Genomic DNA, 24,688 nt, shown 5'->3' on the forward strand with positions numbered 1-24,688 from the left:
GGGTACCTCAAGGGAGGCTGTAGAGAGGTGGGGGTTGGTCTGTTCTCCCACGTGCCTGGTGACAGGACGAGGGGGAATGGGCTTAAGTTGAGCCAGGGGAGTTTTAGGCTGGATGTTAGGAAGAACTTCTTTACTGAAAGGGTTGTGAGGCATTGGAACAGGCTGCCCAGGGAAGTGGTGGAGTCACCATCCCTGGAAGTCTTCAAAAGACGTTTAGATGTAGAGCTTAGGGATATGGTTTAGTGGGGACTGTTAGCGTTAGGTCAGAGGTTGGACTCGATGATCTTGAGGTCTCTTCCAACCTAGAAATTCTGTGATTCTGTGATTCTGTGAGACTTTCAAAACCCACCTGGATGTGTTCCTGTGTGACATGATTTAGGTGTTTCTGCTCCGGCAGGGGGATTGGACTAGATGATCTTTCAAGGTCCCTTCCAATCCCTACCATTCTGTGATTCTGTGAAACAGAGACAGCTGAGCCCCCTGCCTCCTCTCTGGCTGGTAGAGACAGAAGGTCAGGTCTGCAGGCACACTCCACACTCCAGGTTTTCAAGCACACACGCATTTGTGGATCCCTCAAGTACCTATCATGGCTCTTCTGTCCACCTGGAACCCCTGCCCAGACCCCAAACCCTTTACCTACTTCAGGGGGCCACCTACTGACTAGCTGCTCCAGCTTTCAGTGCACTGCAAATGCACACCGTCACACACTGGTCCCTCATGCACACCACAGACACAAGCATCCCGGGGCATAGCAGCATGGACCCACAACCCGAGACCCCCGCCCTTTGCTGTCCAGCCCAGATTAAAGTCTGTGGGTGAATGCCCACGCATGGTCCTCCCCCACCCAGCGCCATGCCCCCACTGCCGTTCCCTCAGGGCTCTGTAACGGCCGCACCCCCCTGCATGCCGCTCCCCACCCAGCCCGAGAAGCACCCAAAGGTGCCGCCACTTCTGCGCATGCACAGGCGGAACTTGGGAGGCACCGAGGTTGTGGGGGGTTCGTATGTGGGGTCCCCGAGGCAGCAGGGGGGCTGAGGCAGAGGGAGGCTGGGAAGGGGAGCAGGGATGTGAGGTGATGGGGAGGGGATGAGCAGTGTGAGGGACGGGGGGAGACAGGTTTCCACCCTATCCCGGGACATCCCAGCGCTCCCACAGGGGAAAAAGGTTTCAATTTCACTTTCTACAGCTACCAGACAGGAAATGACTGACAAGTCACGGAAAGCAAGAATTCTAGACAGTAAGAAAGCTATGGTAATAAGTATAGTGTACTTTGTTGCACATAAATTCTGTGCAACAATAAGCTATTGCTGGTAAGAATAAGCCACACTGCTTGCTTAAATGGTTATGAATTGAAACAACTGTAATTATAACCACAGCTCTACGGTCTTTCATCACTCTGCCAAGAATCCCTAAATAACCTGCCAGTCCCCATAGCACCAGCTGAAAGATGTCCTTAACGTTTCTGCTGCCTCCCTGCAGCAAAAAACTCCTGCTCTACGGGGCGCGGGGTGGGGATTGCATCCTGCAACAGCCACTCATCCGCAAGCATCTGCCTCTCTTTGCAGCAGCACCGTGGTGAACTGGGGCATCAAGAGGCAGTATGGAGAAAATCATGGCAGATCTCTTGCGGGAAACCCTTGAAGAGCTAGGAAGATACGCCTTCCCGAGATTCAAAAGGGAACTCAGTAAAATCCAGCCCAAGGAGCAGTATGAGCGCATCGAACTGGAGAGCCTGATGGGGCTGTCACGAGCAGCCCTCGCTGAGCTGCTGTGCAGCCACTACGGACAGCCCTATTGTGTGGAGGTTACAATCAGAGTGCTGAGGGCCATGGGAAGGAGCACCCTGGCATATGCACTCCTGCGCAGGCTGACCCATGGTAAGTTGGGGGAAATGAGGTTCAGGCAGGGACTAGGGTAGCCCTGAGTCCAAGTGACCCATACCTGTTACTGCAAGTGCTGCAGAAGGCTGTTCCCCTTGGCACTGCACTGCCTTCAGCCCAAAATGCTGTGCCAAGACACACACCTCAGAACCTGGTCCCATAGAGAGCAAATGCTTCCTTCTACCCAGGTCTCCCTGGGATATCTGGGGTGCACTCACATGTCTGCAGTTGGTGTAAATAACTTGTAGATGAAGCAACATGCTCTCTGCTCCAGCCTCACCCCAGAGAAGCAGCTGGAGGGTCCCTGCACAACCCCACCTTTCCCCATGGGCCCCAGTGCAGAAAAGCAGAATGCACTGGATGGGGTTCTGGGCTACACAGAGCTGGGGCACCTTCATTGGTGAAGGGCAAGGGGTTCCTGCCCAATTCCACCATCCCACCTTCATCAGACCTTGCTCTTCCCTGGGGGAAGGAGGAAGCTTGACACATCAACCATTCAGATTCTTTCATTGCTGGAACTACCCTGGTGAGGTATGAATTGCACCAAATGTATTCTCCACTTCTCTACAAGGGGCAAATTTTGTCGAGCGCTACAAACAATTTGTGATCCAACGATCCTCTAATGTGGCTAATGTCATCATGGCTCTCCTCCGTGAACGTGTACTGACCTCGGAGCAGTCTGACAGCATCATGTCAGAAAGAACCAACCAGAAGAGAATGCAGAAGCTCTATGAACTGGTGCCAATGTGGGATGTCACAAAGAAATATTGCCTGTATAAGGTTCTATGTGCAACAAATCCAATTCTCACTTTAGCATATACAGGTAAGAAATGCACCTTTACTATCTTCCCAGTTGTGAAAAAGTCAAGACAGGGGCTGGGCCTTTCAGGATAATGAGCCAACTACTGTTGCATATAAACACCTTTGTCCTTGGGATGGTCAGGAGCCATTTCTATAGGAGGTGGCAGCACGCCAGTTACTGTCAAACGACAAAAGTAGAGGAGGCTATTAAGAACACATTAGGAAAACTCATGCTTCCAGCTGAATCCCAGGACTGCAGATATAGTGCTTTAACCCTAATTTTTTCCACTTCTCTGTCTCCTCTGTCCTGCAGCTGTCCAGGCACAAGGTAGAGCCATATTACAGAGTAAGTGCTGTGTGTATATATACCATCATTCCCTTGGTTTTTGAATGCATCACCCTTCCAAAGTCCCCTCCTGTCCCATTTGGTACTCTAAAGCATTTTAAGATGGCTGAGGATCCAAGCAGTCCTTGGCCTTTGGTCCCCATTCTTGAGCTATGCTCTGGAGAGTGCTGGAGGGTGCTGCTCTCCCATACCTTAGCAATACCTCTTCCTGTTGCTCACTGCATTTCTTTACTTAGAAGTTGTCTCACCTTTGACCTGCTCCAACAGCCCTTTACCAAGTCCTCAAGGCAATCAGGACACCCTGCTTTTTGTACCTCACCACTGACTCCTCTCTCTTGCAGGTCCCAGGGAACATACTGCAAGATACGAAAGTGAGCTCTGAACTTCTTTGCACCTTCATGCCATTGTTTTCTGAATGCATCAACCTCCCAAAGCCACCTCCTGTCCCATTTGGTGCTCTAATGCATTTTAAGATGGTTGCGGATCCAGGCAGTCTTTGGCCTGTGGTCCCCATCCTGGAGCTATGTGCTGGACAGTGCTGGAAGGTGCTGCTGTCCCACATCAGAGCACGTACCTCCTCACGTTGCTCAGCTGCATTTTCTTCCTTAGAAGATGTCTCTCTTTTTCTCTGCTCCAAGAGTCCTTTCCCAAGCCCTTGAAACAATCAGGTCACCCTGCTTTCTGTACCTCACCACTGACTCCCCTCTCCTGCAGATCTTTGGGAACACATTGCAGAAAGACAAAGTGAGCTCTGAATTGCTCTGCACCTTCATGCCCTTATTTTCTGAATGCATCACCCTTCAAAAGTCCACCCTACCTCATTTGGTGCGTTAATTAAGTTAGAGATAGGTGAAGATCCAGTCCTTGGCCTTTGATTCCCATCCTTGAGCTATGTGTTGAACAGTGCTGGAAGATGCTGCTCCCCCACACCATAGCAAATACCTCCTCCTGCTGCTTGGCTGCATTTCTTTATTTAGAAGCTGTCTTACCTTTGCTATGCTCCAAGCAGCCTTTCCCAAGGCCTTGAGGCAATTAAGTCACCCTGTTTTCTGTTCCTCACCACTGACTCCTCTCTCTTGCAGGTCCCTGGGATGATACTTTACGTCTTCAAGGTGAGCCCTGAACTGCTCAGCATTCTCATCCCTTTATTTTCTTAATACATCACCTTCCAAAGTCCCCTCCTGTCCCATTTGGTACTCTAAAGCATTTTAAGATGGCTGAGGATCCAAGCAGTCCTTGGCCTTCGGTCCCCATTCTTGAGCTATGCTCTGGAGAGTGCTGGAGGGTGCTGCTCTCCCATACCTTAGCAATACCTCTTCCTGTTGCTCACTGCATTTCTTTACTTAGAAGTTGTCTCACCTTTGACCTGCTCCAACAGCCCTTTACCAAGTCCTCAAGGCAATCAGGACACCCTGCTTTTTGTACCTCACCACTGACTCCTCTCTCTTGCAGGTCCCAGGGAACATACTGCAAGATACGAAAGTGAGCTCTGAACTTCTTTGCACCTTCATGCCATTGTTTTCTGAATGCATCAACCTCCCAAAGCCACCTCCTGTCCCATTTGGTGCTCTAATGCATTTTAAGATGGTTGTGGATCCAGGCAGTCTTTGGCCTGTGGTCCCCATCCTGGAGCTATGTGCTGGACAGTGCTGGAAGGTGCTGCTGTCCCACATCAGAGCATGTACCTCCTCACGTTGCTCAGCTGCATTTTCTTCCTTAGAAGATGTCTCTCTTTTTCTCTGCTCCAAGAGTCCTTTCCCAAGCCCTTGAAACAATCAGGTCACCCTGCTTTCTGTACCTCACCACTGACTCCCCTCTCCTGCAGATCTTTGGGAACACATTGCAGAAAGACAAAGTGAGCTCTGAATTGCTCTGCACCTTCATGCCCTTATTTTCTGAATGCATCACCCTTCAAAAGTCCACCCTACCTCATTTGGTGCGTTAATTAAGTTAGAGATAGGTGAAGATCCAGTCCTTGGCCTTTGATTCCCATCCTTGAGCTATGTGTTGAACAGTGCTGGAAGATGCTGCTCCCCCACACCATAGCAAATACCTCCTCCTGCTGCTTAGCTGCATTTCTTTTACTGCCTCTCCTTTGTTCTGCTCCAAGCAGCCTTTCCGAAGCACTCAAGGCAATCAAGTCACTCTGCTTTCTGCACCTGACCACTGACTCCTCTCTCCTGCAGGTCCCTGGGCACAGTCTGACATTCTGGGTGAGGCTGGTAAGTGCTGGGTGAACTCTGAACTGCTCAACATCATCATTCCCTTGTTTTCTGAATACATCACCCTTCCAAAGTCCCCTCCTGTCCCATTTGGTACAATAATAATGTTCAAGATGGGTGAGGATCCAGGCAGTCCTTGGCCTGTGGTCCCCATCCTGGAGCTATGCGCTGGACAGTGTGGAAGGTGCTGCTTTCCCACTGCAGAGCAAGTACCTCCTCTTGTTGCTCATCTGCATCTCTTTCCTTAGAAGCTGTCTCTCCTTTGCTCTACTCCAAGCAGCCTTTCCCAAGCCCTCGAAGCAATCAGGTCACCCTGCTTTCTGTACCTCACCACTGACTCCTCTCTCCTGCAGTTCTCCAGGCGTCTGGCCTTAAACGTCAGTGCGGTAAGTGCTGAGTGTACTCTTTACTGATCAGCGTTATTAGCTCCTTATTTTCTGAATACAACACTTTCCCAAAGTCCCCTCCATCCCTCAAGACATACCCTTCCAAAAGCACAGCTGGCTTTGAGTTTCCACCTTTCCCCTGTGCATCCTGGGCAGGGACCTGGTCTAGTACAGACTAAGCTTTGGAGGGAACAATCTCTCCACTTCTGAGATGACAATCTACGAAACACCCAAAGAGCTTATGGCTGAACTTAGGTAATGTAAATCGTGATCCTTGTGAGGAAATGCAATACAGGGAATGTCTCCCTTCAGCCAAGCTCAGACCTGTCCTGGGCAGTGGAAGGGAGGGATGCAAGTCTGCCTTCCTTCTCAGTGCTGGAGAGAGAGGCAAATTTGCCTCAGCTGGAGCAAGGTGGGTCACGATCACAGCTCCACTTTGGGTAGCCACTCAAAACTCAAAGTTTACAAGCAAAGGCAGCAAAGTATCTTGCAACCATAATCAGGGAATAGCACAAAGGGAGCTTCCATGTGGCTATGCCGCACAGCAGGGAGGGTTCCACTGACTTCACTCCAGTTCTCTTCCCAGTACCATTCAGGATAAGAAAGTCAGAAACATTCCTGGCAAGTGTATTATCACAACTGATAAACAAAAATAAATCCACACTGCAGCCAAATACCTAAGAGCTGTGTGCAGAATGGAGAGTTACCCAGAGCAGCAGCTACATCAATTCAAATTCTATGTAGTCATGCTACTTAAAATGTCTAAAGATCCAGACGGTCCTTGGCTTTTGGTTTCCTCCTTCATACTATGTGCTGAGCGACATGATACAGCATGTCGCTATTCCAGGCAGTGGCGAGTGTCTTCTACAGCTCAGCTGCATTTCTGCTTGCTGTTCCCCAAGCCATCTTTTTCAAGGGATCTGTTGGGAAATGGAAGTACAGGGAGGATGGGATGAGGCCATTCCTCAGGCCTCCTGCTGCTGAGCAAGAAATGTGGGGCTTAAATGTCAGCTGGGATCTCTTGGCTTCAACCTTCATGAATAGACCCGCAGGGCAGGCAGAGGAAGGATCTCAAGGGGTTTAGGGGAAAATGTAAAGGTGGGTTCTGGACTGGGACAGCTCCTCTGGAGCATTCAGGCTCAAGTTCCTACAAGACCTCAGGAGTTGGGGAGGCCATCACAGCTCCTGAGGCCTTAGGGAGAAAGGATGCTCACTTCCTTGTTACTTGACAGCTACAGCTGCGGACTTGCCCTTTATAAAGACAGACTGGTCGGACGAGGGCAGCAGCGTCCATGGGGCAGCAGTGTCCATGTTACCACTCTTTGGAGACATTGATAAGAGCACCAGTCCCAGTTCGGGCAGCAACAAATGTTCAGGTGCCATCTGCATGTCATGTCGCACTGAAGAGGTAAGGCAGTACTGAGTTCTCTTTACTCCTGTCCTCACCTTGGCTACAAAAGCTTCTTGGAGCTCCTCTCCAAGGGCAGCATGTGAGTGCATGAAGACATCCAGCAGCTGGGCTCAGGGTCTGCACATCTCTGCCTGCTCATGCTATTGTGGTTTCCCAGGCTACCCTTGTACACATCCATCTCTGGTGTTGACCAGCAAAGGGAAGTGAAAAGGGGGATTCATTTCCAGTCACTTCAGTGCATCTGGATACAATCCTAATGAGCTCTTTGACTCATTTCATGTGGGACAAAAGCCTGATGCATTTTCTGAGCCTGAGGCCCTGAGTCAGAGCCAGAGAAGCACCCAGGAGGAAGCCCATAGGGCCAAGACCAGCACATGCTCTTTGATCCACCAGCCTAATGGATGAGCTATGGACATTGTCTTCCTGGACTTCAGTAAGACAATATCCACAGCTCTGACATTGTCCTCTATTGATATCCTCATAAAGAAGCTGTATATGGATGGCAGGGTGGGCAAACAGTGAGGCGGATTCAAAATTCTCTGAACACCTGGGCCCAGAGGGTAGTGGTCAGCAGCACAAGGTCTAGTTGGAGTCCAGTAACTAGTGGTGTACATCAGGGATCTGTGCTGGGTGCTGTCCTGTTTAGTATCTTCATTAATGATCTGGATAATGGGACAGAGCATACCATCACCAAGTTTGTAGATGACACACAACTGGCTGTACTATTGCACAGAGCTTCCCCAATACAAGAAAGAGCACCACGGAGCTATGGGAGAGAGTCCCACATAGGGACATGGAGATGACAAAAGGCCTGGAGCACTTTTATGAGGAAAGCCTGAGAGCACTGACACAGGTTCCCAAGAGAGGTTGTGAAGTCTTCTTCCCTGGAGATCTTCAAAAACTCTCTGGACATGGTCCTGGGCAACCTGCTCTAGGTGGGCCTGCTTGAACAGGGGTTTTGGACCAGACTGTAGAATTGTTTAGGCTAAAAGGTTGTTTAGGTTAAAAGACCTTTAAGATCATGAAGTCCAACCATCCACCTAACATTACCACGTCCACCACTAAACCATGTCCCTAAGTGCCACATCCACACACCTCTTAAATAGCTCGAGGGACAGCAACTCCTCCACCTCCCTGGGCAGCCTGTTCCAATGCCTAACCACCCTTCTTGCTTATTCCTTCAGCTTTTCTTCTGGGCAGCTTTCCAGATACTCTTCCCCAAGCCTATACCACTGTATGGGGTTGCTATGGCCCAAGTGCAGGACCCTGCACTTACCATTGTTGAATGTCATGTGATTGGACTCAGTCAATTGATCTAACTTATCCAGATCCCTCTGCAAACATTTCCTACCCTCAGGAAGATTCAGCACTCCCACCCAACTTGGTGTCAGCGGCAAACTCACTGAGGGTGCACTCCATCCCCTCATCAAGATAATTGATAAAAGTCTTAAACAAAAGTGGCCCTGGTACTGAGCCCTGGGGAACGCCACTTGTGGCCCTCTGCCCACCAGGTTTAACTTCACTCACAACAACCCTTTGGGCCCAACCACCCAGACATTTTTTTACCCAGAGAAGTGTACACCCATTTAAGCTATGGGCAGCCCGTTTCCCCAAGAGAATGCTGTGGGAAACAGTATTAGATGACCTCCTGAGGTCTCTTCCAACCTTGAACACCCTGTGATTCTGTGATTCTTGTTCAGGACTGGGCAGAAGAAGTGAAGCCAGAGATTATTGGGGACAAACGAGGGAAGAAGGAGATATACAGGTAAGCACCTGGTGGCTGGGTGTGTTCCATTCTGCCCTGCACAAACAGTTACAAGCATGGGCCAGTTCTTACTGGAGGTGGAAGGGATTAATTCATACCAATTAAAGATCTCTAGGCCAGGAAAGCCTCCAACAGAGGAAGACATCCATGCAACAGAGAGACACAAGTGCTTTTACAGGGCAGATCCCTGCCATGTCTTTACACATCGGGCAGTTGTGCTGAGGAAAGCCTCAAAGCAGGACACTCCAAGGAAAAGGGCAGGGTGATCCCACAGCCTGGTGTTTAACTTGACAGTTCCTTTCTCCTCTCATTCCACCACTCTGCAGAGCTCATTTTCCTCGGGCTGGTCTGTTCCGCTGTGTCGAGACAGACCTTGAGTTCCTGGTGAGGATGGCCACCAGCATTGAGTACAAGTACTCCTTCTGGGAGCGTCACCTGGCTTCAGGGATCCCCCCTGTATGGATGGAGGTTGGCCCCGTGTTCGACATCCATGCCCCACCAGGCACTGTAGAGGCCATTTATATCCCACACTTCCTGTGTCTTGGAGGTACTGTGGCAAAGATGATGGCTTGGTGGGTGAGACAGCAAAGGCCCTACAGGAGCACACACCCACTTGCTGGCTGGCTGCCCTGGTGGGGCAAGCCAATCTGTAACATATTTTGTCCATTGACAGAGGGGAAGCAAAACACTTTCTGGATGCAAATTGCCCACGTTGTTGATGGGAACCTACTCCTGGAGAAGCCTACAAGGGTGAAGCCATTCCATGCTGTGCTGCAGGACCCCAGCTTTTCCCCCATGGGTGTCATAGTGCTTTCTGACATATTGCCATTCATCCCCGTCCATTCCCTTGTACTCCTCTATCAGGTCTTAAGTGCTGCAGACATCACCTTTCACCTCTACCTAATCCCCAACCATCGTGGCCTGGAAAAGGTGAGTGTGACTCTGATTCTGTTCGTTCAAGTTTGTTGGTTCCCAGGGTACACACCCAGGTCACCTGTGCACATCCTCTATGCAGTCAAGAGAGACAGGTGCCTCCAGACTGCAATTCCTCCCCCTGGCCATGGCACACATTACCAGACAGCTTCTGGGAGGACGTCTCTCCCTTGACCACAAAACAGCCTTGGCCATGTGGTCAGAAGCAAGGCCCAACCTTTAGCTGCTTGCACTGGGGCACAAATCCCCAGAGTCCAGGCAGTGTGCCTGTCATCTAAGGAGAGGTGAGGGGCAGCAGCAACAACATGCCATCAGAGGGTGGCCTGGAGAGACAGTTTATCTCAGGGGACACTAAACAACACCTTCTCTGTGACTCTGGTGCAGCAAGAGCATCAGGAAAAGACTGGGTTCATTCGGTGAAATCACCTGGAGGAAAGGCTTCTGTTGAAGAGGGTCCCACAAGGCATCAGAGGGATCCTGCTCTTTCAAACTGCTTGTAGCTTTTCCTCCTCAGCTGAGTTCTACCAGAGCAATCAGACTAGCACTTTGTCTCCCTGCCCTCTTGGCACTCCCGTCACCACTTCTCAAGTCACTATGCTACAATTTTGCAGGCAGTGGATGAGGATGAGAAGAGAAATGGACATTCGGTCTTGGTGAACAAACCTCCCAACACCATCCGACCACTGAGATTTAACAGGTGGTATCGCATATCCAGTCCTTCAAGGGCAGAGATAAACCCCAAAGTAAGTGAGCCTCATACCTCACGACCAGGGTGAACAATAGTGTTCTCATGGATCATCCTGACACACTACCCTGACTCTGCTAGGAGCTGAAATTCATCTACCTGTCATTGGACAGACGTCAGCTCTTCACTGAGATCTACACCAAGGACATGGAGGAAGGAATGCAGCTCACCTTGACAAAGGTGGTCCAGGATGGCAAGAGGGACTGCAGGCCACTCTGGGACACCCTCCTTAGAGCAGGTAGGGAGAGCAGGATGCAGGCCTGTGTCACAGGTTCTGACAGGCTTGGAGGATGTCCAAGTGTTCAGTCCCCTGGCCTGGGAAGGGAGCATGGTGCAGACATGCTCAGGTGCAGATGTTCAGACATCAAATAGTGCATGTCCCATCCTCCTGTCTTCAATTCTTACTCTCCATTCTCCTTCTGTCTCTCCTCCAGGTGACATCAAGCAGCTGGCCACCTCTTCCACTCCAACATGCTCAGGTTTGTTCATCTTTTGGGGTGTGTGGGTTTGGCAGGGAGGGCCAAGGAGAAGACATCAAATGTGGAAGGAGCGTTTCCTCAGTCATGGTGGCAGATTTCCCTTCAGCAGACATCTCAGGGGAGAATGGGGGCAGACCTGTGTGGTGATAGGAGTTGGACTCGATGATCCTTATGGGTCCCTTCCATCTCGGGATGTGCTATAACTCTATGATTCTAGTATGATATCCAGGCCAGGGACAATGGGACAGTATGAGGACATGAGCTATTTCCACAGAATGCCAGCCATGGCTTTCCACCTAACTTGAGATCTTCCTCTCTGCTGCTCACCCATGCAGGTCCCTCACTTTTGGAGCATGAGCCATCCTCTGCTCTCCAGGTCAGACATAAAGGTGAGTTCATGACTGCTTTCATTCTCCCTAATACATCCCAGACTGCCAGAAGGGGAAGGGCCATGAGGCCATAATGCAGAAGAATCTGTGGACTCGTGTCCCCTTCATCAGTGCTTCAGGATTCACTACAACACCAAAGAACCACAGCTCAGGGTTCTACATGCAGATGTCTTCTGAGCTGGTGCATCTTGGCTCCTGTCAGTGCAGAACTGGGGTTCCATGATGTCCCTCTGCTCATCCAGATGGTCCCCTAGGAGACTCCCAGGAGGTCCCACTTTAGCTCCAAGAGGGAAGTGTCCCTGGACACAACTCTGTCCTATCTGCAAACACAAGGTGTCCCCGACAGCTCCAGAGGATTATATCAAAGCCCCAAAGCACTTCAGAGTTGTAGCCTATAAAGCACATCTCTAGAAATAGATTCTGTCTAGGGTGAGGAGGACCAGGATGAGATCTGCTTTGAGGTTATGGATATCTCTCTCTCCTGCACAAAATCTTAGTGGAAGTGGGAGATACAAGATGGATTAATTTTCCATGCCACCTATGCCCTAAGGGTCAAGGGACAGCAGTAACGGGACCTTCAGTATTAACATTGGTGGGTTGTCTCCTGCCAAGCTGGCAGCAGCACCCAACCATTCACCCTTCTGTACATCTCCAGCCTGTGCACCAGGACAGCATTTTGTGGAGAAACACCGAGAGGAGCTGATCCAGTGTGTGCCATTTGTTGACAGCATTCTGGATCGGCTCTACATGCGTGTTCTGACTAATGAGCAGTACAACTGCATCCGAGCAAACAGCACCCCGCAGGAGAAAATGCGCCTCCTCTACAGCTTCATGCCCAGCTGGGACACCAACTGCAAGGACCTGTTCCTTGATGTGCTGAAGGAAACCAATCCCTACCTCATCCAAAAGATCAAGGGTCGTGAGGGCCAACTTGAGGATGATGGTGGTTCCAAGTGAACACAGGACTTTGAGGACTCAGGGAGGGTGAGAGATGGGGAACCCCAGGAGGAGCCAGCAGCCAGTGCTGCTGAGGGGGACTGATGAAGTAGTGTGCACTGCACCACATGGGGAAAAAGCTGACCCCAGAGCCAGCAGGTGTGAAAAAAAATAAATAAAAAAAAAAAAAACAACAACTTGAAATGGTGCTTCTGAGCCAAGAATTGTCCTTAGAGCACAAGAAGACTGTTTGCACCCATGTTTGTCACTTTCCGTGTTCTGCCTGCGCTCTGAGTGCTGTTCCAGCAGAGCCCAGGTCTACCAGCCCCACACGGCTGCCTCAGCTGCCCCTGAGGAACCAGGGGGCTCAGGCATTGGGATGGCTCCTGGGTGTCCCCACAACTGACAGCTCCTGTCAGGAGACCCCCCTGGGACAACAATCACCCCCACTGGCCCCTGTTGCCTTAGGGCTGCCCCCACAATCATCTCCCACAGCCTGGGTAACCCCGAGATCTCTGGCACCCCTGAATCCAGTGCCCTCACTGCCATTCCCTCAGCCCCCTCAGGGGGTGCCTGAGGAAAAGGGAGAGAGGGAAGCAAAAAAGGGGAGTGGGGGATGCAAAAGAATAGGGAGAGGGTGAGCATTGTTAGGGGCGGGGGGGGGGGGAGTCCATGGCACACCAGCACAGCAGGGCCTGGGTTTCTGTCCTACCCTGGGACAACCCATTGCTCCCCCAGCCCAGGAAGGTTCAATGTATGCACAGTTTCTGCAGGCCCATACCAGAACTCAGAACTACACACAAGGCTGGCTGCTGCCATCCCAACCCCAGAAGCTGGGGAACAAACATGCAGAGTGATGTTTTTCTTCTGGTCTGGGCAACTATGGACATTTGCTTTGTTCCAGATACATACTGGAAATTTTCTCAATTTTAAGCACTACAACCTTACTATTTTCTCTTCCAATCCTCTGTTCCAGATCCCATATCTGCTGCAGTGAATGGTATTGTGAAGCCCAGGCACACTGTGCAGGCTTAAATTCAAGTCCTTCGGAGAGCAAGACTTTGGTTTATGATCAGGAATTTAGCAATCCAAGTGCATTATGCCTGTATTGCCATAATTAAATCAATGGCATAGAGCTGTAAGCAGGGCTGACATTTCTGTCTGTTAGCCACACACAACAATATTACAATTAATGACAGATCTATTTTACTTATCTTGAACCACCTATTTGGTAACTCCAGGCCTGTCAGTCTCATGTCAGTGCCTGGTAAAATTATGGAGAAGATTATCCCGGGAGTTACTGAAGTGCACCTGGGGGACAATGCAGTCATTGATCCCAGTCATCATGGGTTCATGAGGGGTCGGTCTGGTTTAACAAATTTGATTTCTTTTTGTGATAAGATCACCCATCTAGCCGATCAAGTGAACCCAGTTGATGTAATCTTTTTGGATTTCAGTAAAGCTTTCAACACAGTTTTTCATAGGATCCTACTGGACAAAATGTCCAGCATACAGCTAAAAGAAAAAACATCATATGATGGGTGAGCAATTGACTGACTGGTAGGGCTCAAAGGGTTGTGCTAAATGGGTCCACATCAGGCGGGCAGTGAGTCACCAGTGGGATCCCCCAGGGCTACATTTTATGGCCAGTTCTTTTCAGTGCTTTTATAAACAATTTGGATACAGGACTAGAAGGTGTTTTGAGTAAATTTTCTGATGATACTAAACTGGACAGTGTTTTTGACTTTGTTGAGGGTGGAAAGGCCTTGCAGAGGGATTTGGACAGACTGGAGAGTTGGGCAACCACCAGCTGCATGAAGTTTAACAAGAGCAACTGCTGGATCCGCAACTGGGATGGGGCAAAGGGTTGGGGCAACTGGGATGGGGCTATATGTACAGACTGGGAGATGAGATGCTGGAAAGCAATACTGATCTATTCGCTTTAGTGACCAGTGATAGGACCCGCAGGAATGGTGTCAAGCTGCAACAGAAGAGATTCAGGCTGGGTATCAGGAAAAGGTTCTTAACTGAGAGGGTTGTCGCGCACTGGAACAGGTTCCCCAGGGACATGGTCACTGCACCAAGCCTGTTGGAGTTTAAGAAGCGTTTGGACTGTGCACTGAATTTTTGGGTGGACCTGTGTAGTGCCAGGCATTGGACTGGATGATCCTCGGTGGGTCCCTTTCAACTCAGGATATTCTATGATTCTGTGACTCTATTTCTCTTTGCTTGTTGTGTTTGTGTTTTTTTGGTGTTTTGTTTTTTTTTTTCAATATAATTTTCAAGGGAACTTTAACTTCTTCAGCCTTGCCAAATTTCATATGAGAACAGTGCATCCCAGTGCTTTTCCCTCTTACAAGTACTGATGAAAAAGAAGTCAACAATATCCCCTGAAAGAAAGCTGTTCCCACCTTGGGCTTAACTGATTTTTCTTTTTATGTAATCTTCTTGTTCATAGGGCTGCATTTTCCCTTCTGAAGACAGTGGTTGCTGTAGTTGAGCTTGGTATTGTGAAGATTTTATGTACTTGTGGATCATAAACACATACTGAGTCAACCTTTCACCCCCTCCCCATAAGATAGTCTTTGCAGCTACATAAGAATTTTTGGAATCTGAAAATCTATTTGGAATCTGAAAATATCTCCCAAATAATACTCCAGCTGGCATTAATCTTATCTCTTTTGGCCTCTACTTTGTATGCATTAAAATGATTGTCTTCTTCAGATTGGTTTCTGCACAAGTATTAAATACAGTATTTTTCAAGCTCTGATTCATTCATTCCACTGTCCTTGATGATGGTGGTTGATATGGGGTATACAGGTGTTACGTGATGCCTAATGTTTCGTATCACCTTTTTAAAACTTGAACTGTGAAATGGCTCCCTTGGTTTGAATCAACCTCTTCTGGAATTCCAAGCCTGGTCACCATATCTTTTAATAAGTATCTTATTATACTGCCTGCCTCTGCATTCCATAAAGGTGATTGCTTTGGGGCATCCTATTGTGGTAGGTATGCTTTTCTCCTGCACTTGAAGTAAGTCTTCCTTGGGTTTATGAGCCACAGCAGGCCTTGATGCGACCATTCCTTGAACCAGACAGCACATCAATATCAGAGCACCAAGTGCATGCTCAAAGCCATGACCATGAACAAAGGGGGTACTGTCTTAAAGCAGGTACCCATTGAAATTCCCCGTGGAGAAATTATGGAGCTCTCCAGGGATCACAGCAGGCTGTGACCCTCAGTGTCCCTAAGCTGGGACACTTCTGAGGTGGGGTGTCTCTCAGGGCTGACGCCTTGAATGTCAAGGCTCACCTGCAGACAAAGGCCAATGAGGGAGAAGAGTGAGTAATTTACCAAAAATGGAGGAAGATTCTAAGCACAAAACTGACTTTAGACCTCCCCCTCCCAATACCCTGCAGTAAGTCTCATATGAACCTTGCCATTCTCAAACCGTTAGCCAAGTCACAGTTTCAATTGTAGCAAATTCCTTTGAATTATTGTGTTAAATTGGCTGATGATTAAATGCACATTAAGTGCTATTAAGAATAATACAATCTAATATTGTGACTTACCATAAAAAGTATTAATAAATCTTAGATTGTTGCTAAATCAAAGTTGTGTAAAAATCTATTTGCAACACCTGACTAGTCAATAATTACTAACATATATTTGTATCCCTTTGACATGCACATAATGTGTTTTCAACATTGTATAATCTACTTGCAGGTTTTGGAACAGGAAAGTAGCCCATGGTTTGTCTCCAAGAGTCTTTTCCTCCTTGTCCACCTTCAAACTGTATACCTGAGAAACTGGGCAAATTTTAGTCACCTGTTTTGCTGCAACATAAATTCCTGAGGCACACCAGTCCTTTCAGAATTGTCTTTGCCAATGCTGTATGTCCAAAATGATTTAGTTGGTGATGGATTTTTGCCATTGTAATCAAGTACCTTTTGGCCAAAATTGGTAAACCTGATTTACTTCTTCTTTTATCTATCTGTGCACCCAGTCTTTTCCATTCCTCTATTTCTTCTTTTGCTATTTGTTCATATAAAATTAGCAAATTAGGAAGAGTCTCCTGATATATGATTTTTTCCCAAAGGCTGTCTTGCTATTGCTTTGGCTCTAGTGTTTGCATTGGTGCCTATTTTTTATAAATCAGTCTTTTCTTTATTGTGGGTTGTCTGATGCATCACACTGATCTCTTCAAAGTGGAAGGTTAATAGCTGCTAACAAATTCTCAATCTATTCAGCATTTACTATCTGTCTGCCACTAGAGGTCATGAAACCTCTGTTTCCACAGCTGTCCTGCAGCATGGAAGATATCAAAAGCATATTTCTACTACACATGGATGGTCACTTTTTACCATTCTGCTTCCCTGCAGATTTATGTCAGGGTTATTAACTTAACTGCTTGAGCATTGTGTTTAGGAGAAATACGCTCTGCTGTTAGCAATCTGTTCTGGGTCACGGTGCCATACCCCGTTCCTTACCTTCTTTCCAGGTAGTAAGATAATCCATCTACAGATAGAGTCCAGTCTGGAGCTGGCAGGCTAAGGTCTCTAAGGATCTGAAATGTCTGTCAAGATCAAGAAAGAGCTCACCTTGGTCTTACAGATCAAGAAAAGGTCATCTTTTCTTGATTCTAGGTTACCTCTATGCAGCCATGATGTGGTTCCCCTTCATCCACCAATGGTAACAAGGTTGCCAGGTCCAAGGATTTGCATCTTCTCAAGAGGATGTTATCTACTGTCATCAACAGCAGTTCGTACTTGTGGAGTCTCTGAAAACTCATATAGATAAAGAAGCACATTTAGTTAACATCAATTCAACGCCACGTAGGGTGTTTAGAGTCCTAACATAATCTTCTGACGTTTTTCTACTATCAGTGCTGCTGAGGCTATTGTTCCAATGCTTCCTGCCATGCCTTTAAAAACTGGGTCCAACTGGGCTGACAGTAAGCCACTGGGTACATCTGCCCTCCCAAAGTGTGAGCCAAGACCCAGAGGCCATTCCTTTCCTTTCGTGCACAAGTAAATGGAACGGCTTACTGTAATTTGGCATCTTGAGTGTGGGTGCTGACATCAAAACTTTTTACAGGATTATGAAAGCTTTCTCCAAATCTGAAGTCCATTTCAGTCATCTGCTTTTGTGCAGGCCACAAATGGTTCAGGTATTTTCCCACAGGCTCTTATCCATGGCCTGGAAAATCATTGTACATATCTAAAAACCAGCTTTCCTTCTGGGGCACGTTTGGGCTTCTTTATTGGCAATAATGCTGTTTTACAAGGAAATTTACAAGGGGTTAAAATTCCCTTCTTCAACAACTCTTCACACGTCAGCCTTATTCCATCTTTAGCCTCTTGTGGGAATGTGTATTGCTTTAAGGGGGGAAGTTTCCTCCTTTAGTTTTCAATGTAACTGGGGCTGCTGATTTTAGTAGCCCCATACCCGTTGAACTCCATGCCCACAAAGATGTTTGTATGCCTTTCAGCTCCTCAGGGATTTTGTTTATTTTCTGCCAGAACATAAACATTATTGTTGGAACATCTTCTCCTGGAAGTTTTACAGTTATACCTTGAGTGATCACATACCAATTCTGCTCACAATTTACAGAATAAGTACCACCCTAATAAATTTGTAGGCGCTGATTCTAATACCAAAAAGAATTGGTCTACTAATAGCAGGCCCATCACATCTTCTATCTTTGAAACAGTTCCCTGCTTTCCTTCTGCACCTATGACATTTACATTTCCTGTTACATCTGAGCCCACTGGGACATCGGTTACTGTGGAATAAGTTGTCCTGGTATCAAGTAAACATGAATAACCTTATTTCCAATGTTTGTATCTATTATCGTTTCCTGGGATCCACCTGGGAGGTATATTCCTGTTTCATTTCCCAGTGCTGGGGTTTGTGATCTAAAAATATCTTTGCTTATCTTCCTCTCATTGTCCCCTGCTCTATCAGGCTTCCCTAACCTGCATTCTAAGTCCCCTTCCTTGAGATTCCTGGGCATTCTCCAGTGCTCTGATTGCTTGGAATAACTGCAGCAATCCTCTAATGTCGCTCAGCCTCTACTCTGATATCTGCTTCTCTGGTTTCTACTATTTCTTTGCCTCCTCTTAAAATCCCTTCCAATTACGGCTGCCAGAAGGCTTGCCGTTTGCTCCTGCTACTTCCTCTTTTGTCTAGCTTTTTCGTATCCTCATCTCTCCCATTATACACAAATGTGGTTATGCTCATTACTTCTATTGTTCTACCTTGCCATCCTGGGGTATATTTAGTAAAATATTTCTTGTTATCTGGCGTTGCTTGATCTACCAACAATAAGACAACCAAGGGCCTGTTTCAGGATCTATTTCCCCAAATATTCACAGCTGTTTCTCCAACCTCATTTGGAAGCAGAGGGGTGTACTCTGATCCTTGCTGACCACCTCTTACCTTTGTCCAATTTGCCATTCCTTCTCCTGCTGCCTCTGTTGCAGTTACTAACCCAGCGCAGCACTAAAAGGCACCTGCACCAAAGACAATGCCAATGCATCCTCTAGGGAGGGTGAAAGGAAGATGGCAGGCAAAGGGAGAACAACCTCAGCTTAGGGATATGGTTTAGTGGGGACTGTTAGTGTTAGGTCAGAGGTTGGACTCGATGATCTTGAGGTCTCTTCCAACCTAGAAATTCTGTGATTCTGTGATTGCTTTAGCAGAGCTGGCAGGGCAGGATGAACAGCCAGGGATGCAAAACAAGAGAGCAAGAGAGGAGGGATCCAGAGGCAACAGCAGCACAGCAGAAACACCTTCACCACTAGCAGCAGTTGCTTGAACTTGCATAGACAAAACACTGTAAGTTGACGCCTTTTTTCTATCACCCTATGACTCATTTTATTTAAATTGACCACTTTGTTTGGGCAATTCAGTTCTCCAAATTGCCCAAACATACCAGGGCAGGGGATTGGTCCTGCAGTAATAATCACAACAACCTTAGGCAATCTATGCTAAAACAGCCAACTCCTGGCCACCCTTAGTCTGCAGTCCCTAATGCAGTCATAGCAGGCCAAGGTGTCTGACAAAATTCCACTACCTTTTTTTTAGACAACCTATAGATGCCACCAATTTTATTCCAATTTTCCAAAACTTCTGCTAGTGGAGCATCAATCACTCACTATATCTTGTCCAATTTCTAAGTTTCAGGATTTATGTGGAATTACAATTTTAACACACAACCACTCTGCAAGATTTCTGTGAATTTACAGTTTTATCTTACCACCACCACATCTGTTAGAGACATAAACTAGGTGATTTTTACCCAGTTCACAGCCCAGACCATCCCCGGAGACTCTGGATGCAGTCAGTCAGTGCGGTCCCACCTGGGGAGCCAAATTCTGTCACAAAAATGACTTGGGATGTTCCACGACCATGAAAGAAACAGGACCCATGGACAGATTTACACAGTTTTACTAAAGCTTTGTCAAGATCATAAGACCCCCATCCTCCACTAGAGAAATGAAAGCCCCCCCATTACATTTTGCAGCAGCTAATAGATAATTTACAACAAAACACATCTGAACACATCATTAGAACCATCCTGACCTTCATTGCCATGCACAGCACGGCTTCTGGCAGGCGAGGTGCAAGCATTAGATTGGCTCCAGGCCTCAGGAGACAAAAAGGACTTTCTCATCTCCTAGGTTGAAGTTTCCTCAAATCAGGACTTTTGGTGATTGCTGCTCCTAGTGCATTCCAGGAGAGTGCTCAGGCCCTAGTTTGCAGCTCTAGGCAGACACAAAGCAATCAGTATCAAGCTTGTAGGAGAACAGGTAACTCATTAGGGCAGGGCACAGCAGGTAACCCTTTCTACACACCCCAGTCTAACCCTTCCCCCCCCAGTTTCCCCTTCCTTGCCACAAGAATAACTGGCCTGTGAATCACAAACTGGATTTAGAGGTGTGTCACATGGCACGTGTTGGTGGAGAGGTCTCTTTGCCCATGGTTATGGGGGATTTACAGTTACTTCCAAGACCACTGTGGGGTGCAGGCTAGTGCTGTACGTTTTCCTTTGTCCTCAGGTCAATGAGCAGATTGAACATTACAAAAGGTTTAGCAGACTCAGCAAGTGGAGATGTCAGGAGTGTGCAGGGACTTGCCTGCATTCCTATGCAGGCCGGCAGCCAGAGGAAGGAGAAGGGCTGTACAAGTGACAGCAGCATTCAGGGGAGGAAAAAAAAAAAAAAAAAAAGATAGAAAAGCAATTCCCAAGCTCCCTGCAGGGGCTTCCTGCCTCCCAGGGAGTTGTACTGCATCTAATCTCAGCCAGCGTGGGCTGAGTAGCAAATTCAGAGGGTGTGCAGAATTAACATTTTAAGCAGTGCTCATGCTGCTTTGGTGAATGAGCCTGATATCTCTGGCTCTCTGGCAGAGGGGTCGGAATGTTATCTCAGCCCCTTCCCCTGCACTGACCCCCCAAACACACACCCTAAGTGTTGCTGCTGTGGATGCTTTTAGGGCTGATATTGGGGCGTGGGTGAGAGCTCTGTAGGACAGCACTGAAACTGTCACCTGGCCCATCCCTCTGCTCAAAAGGTTGTCATTCTCATGGGCAGTCTTTAAGGATCTCTAGAAGGGGAATTTTAGGGGAGGAAAAAATAATGTATCTCCTTGGTTAGGAGTTTATTTTATCATCCCTGGGGACAAGCACCTCTTGTGCCACTGGCAATCACACTGACCCTGGGCTGTCCTGTCCAGTCACCTTTCATTTGCAAGAGGGATGTGTGTTTGTGTAAAGAGGGATGTACAGTCCCCGTGAGCACCTTACTTGCAGAGTTGTGATGTTTGTTCCCCAGCACTCAGCAATGTCCTCTGCACCACTCAGCCCTACTGCTCAGCTCCGTCACAGTTAAATCTCTGTAAGGTGAGGCTACTCCTTTGCAGTGGTGCATTTCCCTTTTCTACCTGATTCCTCACAAATCCTAAAGAGCTCAGCCTTAGACTTGTTCTCTCAGGTTTTCTCCTGCCAATATAATTTATCAATTTGATAGCTGCAAATGCTCTGTTCTTTACAGGAGGTGTTGCAACCTACTGCAGTGAGTGGCTCTTTTCATTCCCTCTCCCCCTACCCACCCCTCAGTTACAAATCCCATCACTAGGCCTGCAGTTTGAGCCATTTGCATCGCTTCTTGTCCTTCCAATGTTCTATAAACACCTGTTTTTTTTTTTTTTCCATCCCAACTGTTGAAAAATTGGAGTCTCTGCCCAAAGTAAGGGATGCAGCTGCCGCTTTCCCCTTCGTGGGGTTCACTTAGCAGCAATGCTGAGCACATGCCCCAGAGACACACAGGACAGTGACACGGCTGGTCACACGAGCTGCCTTCAACAGCACCTACACGCAGGACTCGGGTAAAACAAGACACACAGCCAGCCAAGTCCCCTTCTCTTTGGCTGGCAGGGGAAGACAGTCATCAGTGCAGGTACACAAACACACTCAGGGTTTAAAAACATGCATACATTTGCAGGTCCCCAAGCATCAGCATGGCCCATCTGTCCACCCACAACTCCTGCAGTCGCCAGCCCCTGACCTACCCCACAGGTCCCCAGCTCACTGGCTGGTCCAGTATGGTGCTTGCTGCACACATGTAGCATTCACACTCACCCCCAATGCACACCACTTTCAGGGGTCCCCCTGGCAGTACCAGTGCACAGACCTCACCACCTGCCTGATACCCCAGCTTAGACCCAAGGGCCTTGCTACTCGCTGGCAGGTCCAGCTTAAAGTTTGCTAGCAAATACACATGCAAACTTCTAAACTGGAATAAATTTGGAGAGTGGAGAAAAAATGGGAAAAAAAATCACTGTATCATCAATAAATACTCTGTCCTTGAACCCTAGGCCAGGGCAATCCCAAGCACAAACACAGGCTGGGCAGAAAAAGGACTGAAATAGCCCTGAGGAGAAGGACCTGGGGGCATTGGTGGATGAGAAGCTAAGCATGAGCTGGCAACGTGCACCTGTAGCCCAGAAAGCAAACTGTACCTTGGGCTGCATCAAAAGCAGCATGGTCAGCAGGTCAAGGGAGGTGATTCTCCCCCTGTGCTCTGCTCTCGTGAGACCCCACCTGGAGCCCTGTGGTCAGCTCTGTGCTGGGTCTGACTGGGATGGAGTTAACGTTCCCTGCAGCAGCCCATACAGGGCTGTGCTCTGCACCTGTAGCTACAACAGCACTGGTATCACACCAGTGTTGTGTCTATTGCTGTTCAATACTGGCACAGCTCCAGGACTCCCTCCAATCCCCCCAAAAGCCAGCAGGCTGGGGGTAGGGGACATCACCAGGGCACCTAAACCCACCAAAGGGATATTCCATACTATATGATGTCACATTCAGCAATAAAAGGTGGGAAAGGGGAAGGAGTGGGGAGGAGCGGGCTCTTGTTATGAAAATGTATGGTCTCGGAACAACAGCTACGTGTATGGAGGCCCTGCTTCAGGGACATGATCAAGAATCAATCATAGATGGGAAGTGATTAATTTGTGAGTAATTTCTTTCCTCTCTCTCTGCTTCCACATGGACTTTTTTTTCTTTTGTCCCCTCTTCTTTTTCCCTTTAGTTCAATTAATTTTCCCTTAAAAACAATTTTATCTTAATTGTTTTCCCTTTAATTAAATTATCCTTATCTTAACCCGTGAGTTGTTTTTTTTCCTTTCTTCTTCCCTTTCTCTTCTGAGATGTGGGAGTGAGAGAGCAGTTGTGGTGGAGTTTAGCTGCCTAGCAAGGTAAAACCACCACAAGCTCTGGGGCCCCCAGCACAAGGGCATGGAAATATTAGAACAAGTTCAGAGGAGGCTCACAAAAATGATTAGAGGGCTGGAGCACCTCTCCTATGAAGACAGGATACCTGCAATCATTGTTGATTCCTGTCTTCAGTGTGTGGGCAGAAGTTCCATCAGCTGTTCTGGAAACTGAACTCCTGTGCCTTAAGGTAGGATTTCTTTCATGTTTTGCTACAGCTGCCAAAGATAATTATAGAGGTTTGACTGCAAAATTACTGTTAACGTTGCATCTCATGTCAACACCCATTTAGACAGTTAAGTTCTTGAATGTTACATATACTAGATGTTACTAAATGCAATGTTATGGTCTTACAACTCAGGATAGGATAGATACAAATGCCTCTTAAAACCCAGCCTACATTACCCCTACTGTCGCTTTGCCATCAAAATACTAGTAAGTGGACTGCTCAGTAATCAATCTTCCACACCATACTTGGGAAATGTGAGCTATGGCACAGAACCCTACAAAAACACACAACACAGACTTGTGTGCTTATATTTAAAAGTCCCACTGACATACGATTCAGAGGTATAAAGTACTTGAAACAAGATATAAAACAGGAAAAAGATATAAAAATCTTCAAGAAATATTTAAATAACATACAGCTATAAATTTTGCCTATACCTTTTACTCATCTACCCTTAAAGTACAGCAGAAAAAAAAACAGTGATACTGGAGTGAAAAATTAGTAGTCTGTGCACTAAGTCAATGCTGCTTACATGCCTTCATTCAGTAAAGGCCTGGAGTATGAAGCCTATGCAAGATTACAATCAGCTTGTTTTCAAACAGTTCATCTATATGACAAAAAAGTAACTTACCAGCCAGTTTCCTAGTGAAGTGCTTCTGCTGTACTGAGTACAAAACCAGTAGCCATACCTGGCAGTCACAAAACAAGCAATCAAGAATTGAGCAAACCAAGGCAATAACGATGCTAAAAATACCTTCAACATTTTACTTTAAACTGTTACTCAAAATAAAAGGTTAGCAAAAATCCAGCTTTCAGAAAACTGCCTTATGTTTTGGTAATTCTGTTAAAATTTCAAATAGGAAAAAAAACGTTAATAGAGAAATCAAAGTAGCCATTTCTCTCGGAAGTGTTATTTCAGCGTTTATTCTGCTTTAGGACACTGGAGCGATGCTACTCAAAAGAACGTGTTTTGCACTCTGCAGTTACCTTACTGCAGATGTTTGCAAGAACACCGCTGCTTTATATATAATATAATAACTCAGAGCTCGCTGCTTTAACGCGCAGCCAGGACTGAGAGCACTTGTGGCTACGCTTCCACAGAACTACCCCCTGCAAAGCCCCAGCTCCTGGCACACCTTCGCAAAGTTCATTTCGTCGCTCCCTGAGGGACGAAAACACGGTGAAACAGGCCTCGGGACTGCTCTGCTAGCAGGAAGAAGACGTAGGCGGCTGGCAGGAGACTGCATCCAGATAGCCATTTGGTAGCCGAAACGCGCCTCCCACACTGCCTGTAACGAGCAGAGAGGGAAATAAACTCCCCCTTACCCGAGGGGAGGGACGAGAGGCTCCGTCCCCCGTGGCCAGCCCCGTTGCGGGCCGGCCGCCCCC

At 47.6% G+C, this 24,688-nt stretch overlaps 1 protein-coding gene across 4 annotated transcripts; it reads right to left on the minus strand.

Moving 5' to 3' along the window:
* Window positions 1–13,109: 13,109 nt before the first annotated feature.
* Window positions 13,110–24,548, minus strand: LOC309891462 (uncharacterized protein). 4 transcript variants are annotated; one of them, XM_082785830.1, is made up of 6 exons: window positions 24,436–24,542; window positions 23,931–23,988; window positions 23,177–23,288; window positions 16,945–17,080; window positions 16,784–16,869; window positions 13,110–15,605 (listed from the first exon to the last, which is right to left on the minus strand). In XM_082785830.1, the coding sequence occupies exons 1-6, from the start codon at window positions 24,448–24,450 to the stop codon at window positions 15,602–15,604; spliced, it is 411 nt and encodes a 136-aa protein (XP_082641956.1). In that variant the 5' UTR covers window positions 24,451–24,542; the 3' UTR covers window positions 13,110–15,601. The 4 variants fall into 4 exon arrangements, 1 of the variants encoding a protein (XP_082641956.1); XR_014319509.1 differs by lacking the exon at window positions 23,177–23,288 and having other exon boundaries at window positions 16,784–17,073; window positions 24,436–24,548; XR_014319510.1 differs by lacking the exon at window positions 23,177–23,288 and having other exon boundaries at window positions 16,784–17,080; window positions 24,436–24,548.
* Between the last annotated feature and the right edge of the window lie 140 nt (window positions 24,549–24,688).

Source organism: Aythya marila (genome assembly GCF_965140915.1).
Source record: "Aythya marila genome assembly, contig: HAP1_HAP1_SCAFFOLD_235, whole genome shotgun sequence".
NCBI lineage: Eukaryota > Metazoa > Chordata > Aves > Anseriformes > Anatidae > Aythya > Aythya marila.

Excerpts from the sequence above, each read along its gene's own strand:
- LOC309891462 (XM_082785830.1), bottom strand. Across the intron at positions 23,289-23,930 it reads CTTCACTAGGAAACTGGCTG|CTGTAGCAAAACATGAAAGA; the intron begins GTAAGTTACTTT and ends TATCTTTGGCAG. Across the intron at positions 16,870-16,944 it reads CACATCATGGCTGCATAGAG|ACATTTCAGATCCTTAGAGA; the intron begins GTAACCTAGAAT and ends TGATCTTGACAG.